This window comes from Neovison vison, chromosome 1 (genome assembly GCF_020171115.1).
Source record: "Neovison vison isolate M4711 chromosome 1, ASM_NN_V1, whole genome shotgun sequence".
In the NCBI taxonomy this organism is placed as follows: Eukaryota; Metazoa; Chordata; class Mammalia; order Carnivora; family Mustelidae; genus Neogale; species Neogale vison.
In genome coordinates this window covers 157183208-157186224 of record NC_058091.1, presented here as the reverse complement: position 1 = coordinate 157186224, position 3017 = coordinate 157183208, and the positions used below count along the sequence as shown (strand labels likewise).

Below are 3017 nucleotides of genomic sequence, written 5' to 3'. Positions count from 1 at the left end.
TTACTTTTATTGACTCCCTGAGAATAAATGTCAGAAATAAAATATAAACTTTGTGGTGAGGGCTACAATCTATACAAAGCTCTCTTCCCCATGGCTCAAGCTCTGAATTTAAATAAGCATATATTTTGTTTAGTTGCCCGTATGAGAGGAAAATCTCCCTTGTTGGATTAAGTGAGTGTAAGTTTAACTGGGATGAAATTGGGGAATATGGTAATGTGGTTTGACTAAATAGAAGCTGGATGACTGACTACATGTCTTGGAAACACTTCCTTGAATATCATGTTTGTAGGGAGCACATTTTTTTTTGACAGAAGTGTTTTCAGAGCTACTTTCATGTCCTTGTTCCTTAAAGTGTAGATAATAGGATTTAAGGTTGGGGTCACTATGGTATAGAAGAGGGAGATAAACTTGCCTTGGTCCTGAGTATAGCTGTTACTTGGTTGCAGGTACATGTAGATTATGGTGCCATAGAAAATAATTACCACTGTAAGGTGGGAGGAGCAAGTGCTGAAGGCTTTGTGCCTTGCTTCCACTGACTTTATCTTCAGCACAGCTTGACTAATGAAGCCATAGGAAATAAGAATGAGTGCTGGAGGAATTAGGAGAAACAGGACACTAACCACAAAAAGCACCATCTCATTGACAGTGGTGTCCACACAAGCCAATTTGAGAAGAGCTGGTACTTCACAAATAAAATGATCAAGTCTATGGTTGCCACAAAGAGGCAATTGTAAGGTAAAAGTAGCATGGATAAGGGAATTAGCCAAACCACTGAGCCAGGAGATGGATGCTAGCTGTTGGCATAGCCGTGGGTTCATAATAGACACATAGTGAAGGGGCTTGCAGACAGCAATGTAGCGATCCAAAGCCATTACAGCCAGAAGGATACACTCAGTGGAGCCCAGTGCTAGAGAAATATAGAGTTGCACCACACAACCACCATAAGTGATAGTCTTCTCTGGACCTCCCAGGTTAACTAGGGTCTGAGGTGCGAGGCTAGTGGTGAAGCAGAGGTCCAGCAGTGAGAGGTTGCTGAGGAAAAAGTACATAGGGGTGTGGAGAAGAGGATCCAGGTATGAGATAACGATGATGGCAAAGTTCCCCACAAGCGTCAGGAGGTAGAAAAAAAGGACAAATACAAAGAGTGCAGCCTCCAGGTGAGGGTGGTCTGAGAAGCCTAGAAGGATGAAACCCATCAGGGAACTGTCATTGGCCCTTTCCATTTCTACAGAGGGAACTGCTTCTGCTAAGAGGGAAATGAGAACAGGTACATGTGAAACAATTTATCATAGAATCACAATGTACAAGTTGAAGGAGTGAAGGAAACAAACTTGTGCAACTTAATTTTTTACCCTCAATATGTAGTTGATTCAGAATATCAATCAAGTCCAATGACTCTCCAAAATTTTTGAGACTTTTGAGTGTTTTCAATTTTGGAGTTGTCTGGACACTAATTGCTAAAACCAATCAAGTGTAAATGTGTACATATATCAAAAAATGAGATCATTTCTACTGAAATTAACTATCTCTCAAAATAAAAAAGCAAGTGTCATCTCCATGATTTTAACTGTCAATAAAAATATGCATGCAAAATACAATATTCAGTTCTTAACATAGGGAGAAAAGGGGATGGGAAATTTCTCCTCATCGTTCCTCTTTATAACACATTCTTACACAATTCTCTGTGTACACTATATCAACAGAGAAAAGTAAGGTGCTCATGGTTTTAAAACTTTATCTAGAGATTATAAAACAAAGTTGAATAATTAAATATTTAATAATTTTTTATTTTAAACTAAATTTTTGGTTTTGTGGCTGCCACCATGTGCCATGACCAGCTACCAGGTGCACAGCTGTCACTATGCATTCCATGCAGCTGCTACACCACACTCAGCTGGTACATCATTTCCAACCTCCATGCTGCCACCAGGATGTGGCAAGCCATGTGCTCCCAGCCAACATTGCACACCAGACCCAGCTATGGCCAGCCATTCTGACATTCACACCCAGCCTCATATCACCAGACTAGAGGTCCATCACGAACCGCTGCACTTCCAAGATTCCCAGTGAGCACAACCCTTCAAGCTAGCTTGCCTGTGTCCCACTAACACCACCGAGAGTAAGTATAGCCCACAAAAGCATAGAGGAAGTGCAGACAATTGCACTGTAAGGGAAAGTGACTCAGACAAAACAGCAGGGGATAAGCAACACACAAAGAAGTCTCTCCTGAAATGTCAGGTTCTAGGGAACAGCAGACACTGTGCTGCACGGCACTCCAGGACCTCTTCTGCATAAAGTCACTACTTTGAAGAAGAGAAGACACAGCTGAATTTCTTAACACAGAGAAACAGACACACAGAGACAGAAAAATGAGGAGACACAGGAATTTATCCAAAATGAAAGAACAGAACAAAGCCACAGCCAGTGATCTAAGTCAAATAGATACAGGTAACATATCTGACAGAGAATTTTTAGCAATGATCATAAAGACAACACTGGACTTGAGAAAAGTGGAAGACATGAGGAAAGCCCTTACCACAGAGATAAGGAATAATGCCATAGAGATAAAGGGTTCAATAAACAAAATGAAAACATACTTGATAGAATGAAGAGTAAGCTGGAAGAAGCAGAGGAATGAATTAGCAATCTAGGAAACAGAGTAATGGAAAGTAATTAAGCTGAACAAAAGAGAGGAAAATACGCAAAATGAGAATAGATTTAGGGAACTCAGTGAGTATCAAACATAACGTTCATACCAAAGGAGTGCCAGGAGAAGAAGAAGAGAGAAAAAGAGCAGAAAATTTATTTAAAGACATAATAGCTGAAAATTTTCCATGTCTGGGGAAGGACACAGATATTGAGATTCAGGGGGAGCAGAGAAACCCATCCTATGCAACAAAACCAGAGACATACAAAGATATGCTGTAATTAAATTGGCGAAATACAGACAAAAGAAAAATTTAAAGCAGCAGGAAAAAAGGAGTCATTAACTTACAATGGAAACCCATTGGCTAGCA

At 40.2% G+C, this 3017-nt stretch overlaps 1 protein-coding gene across 1 annotated transcript; it reads right to left on the bottom strand.

Moving 5' to 3' along the window:
• Positions 1 to 224: 224 nt before the first annotated feature.
• Positions 225 to 1223, bottom strand: LOC122911845 (olfactory receptor 2G3). The gene has a single exon (XM_044256969.1). It carries the CDS (start codon positions 1221 to 1223, stop codon positions 225 to 227), a length of 999 nt encoding a protein of 332 aa, XP_044112904.1.
• Between the last annotated feature and the right edge of the window lie 1794 nt (positions 1224 to 3017).

What these genes read in the sequence shown, in the direction of transcription:
- LOC122911845 (XM_044256969.1), bottom strand. Translation starts at nt 1,223, where the DNA reads ATGGAAAGGGCCAATGACAGTTCCCTGATGGGTTTCATCCTTCTAGGC.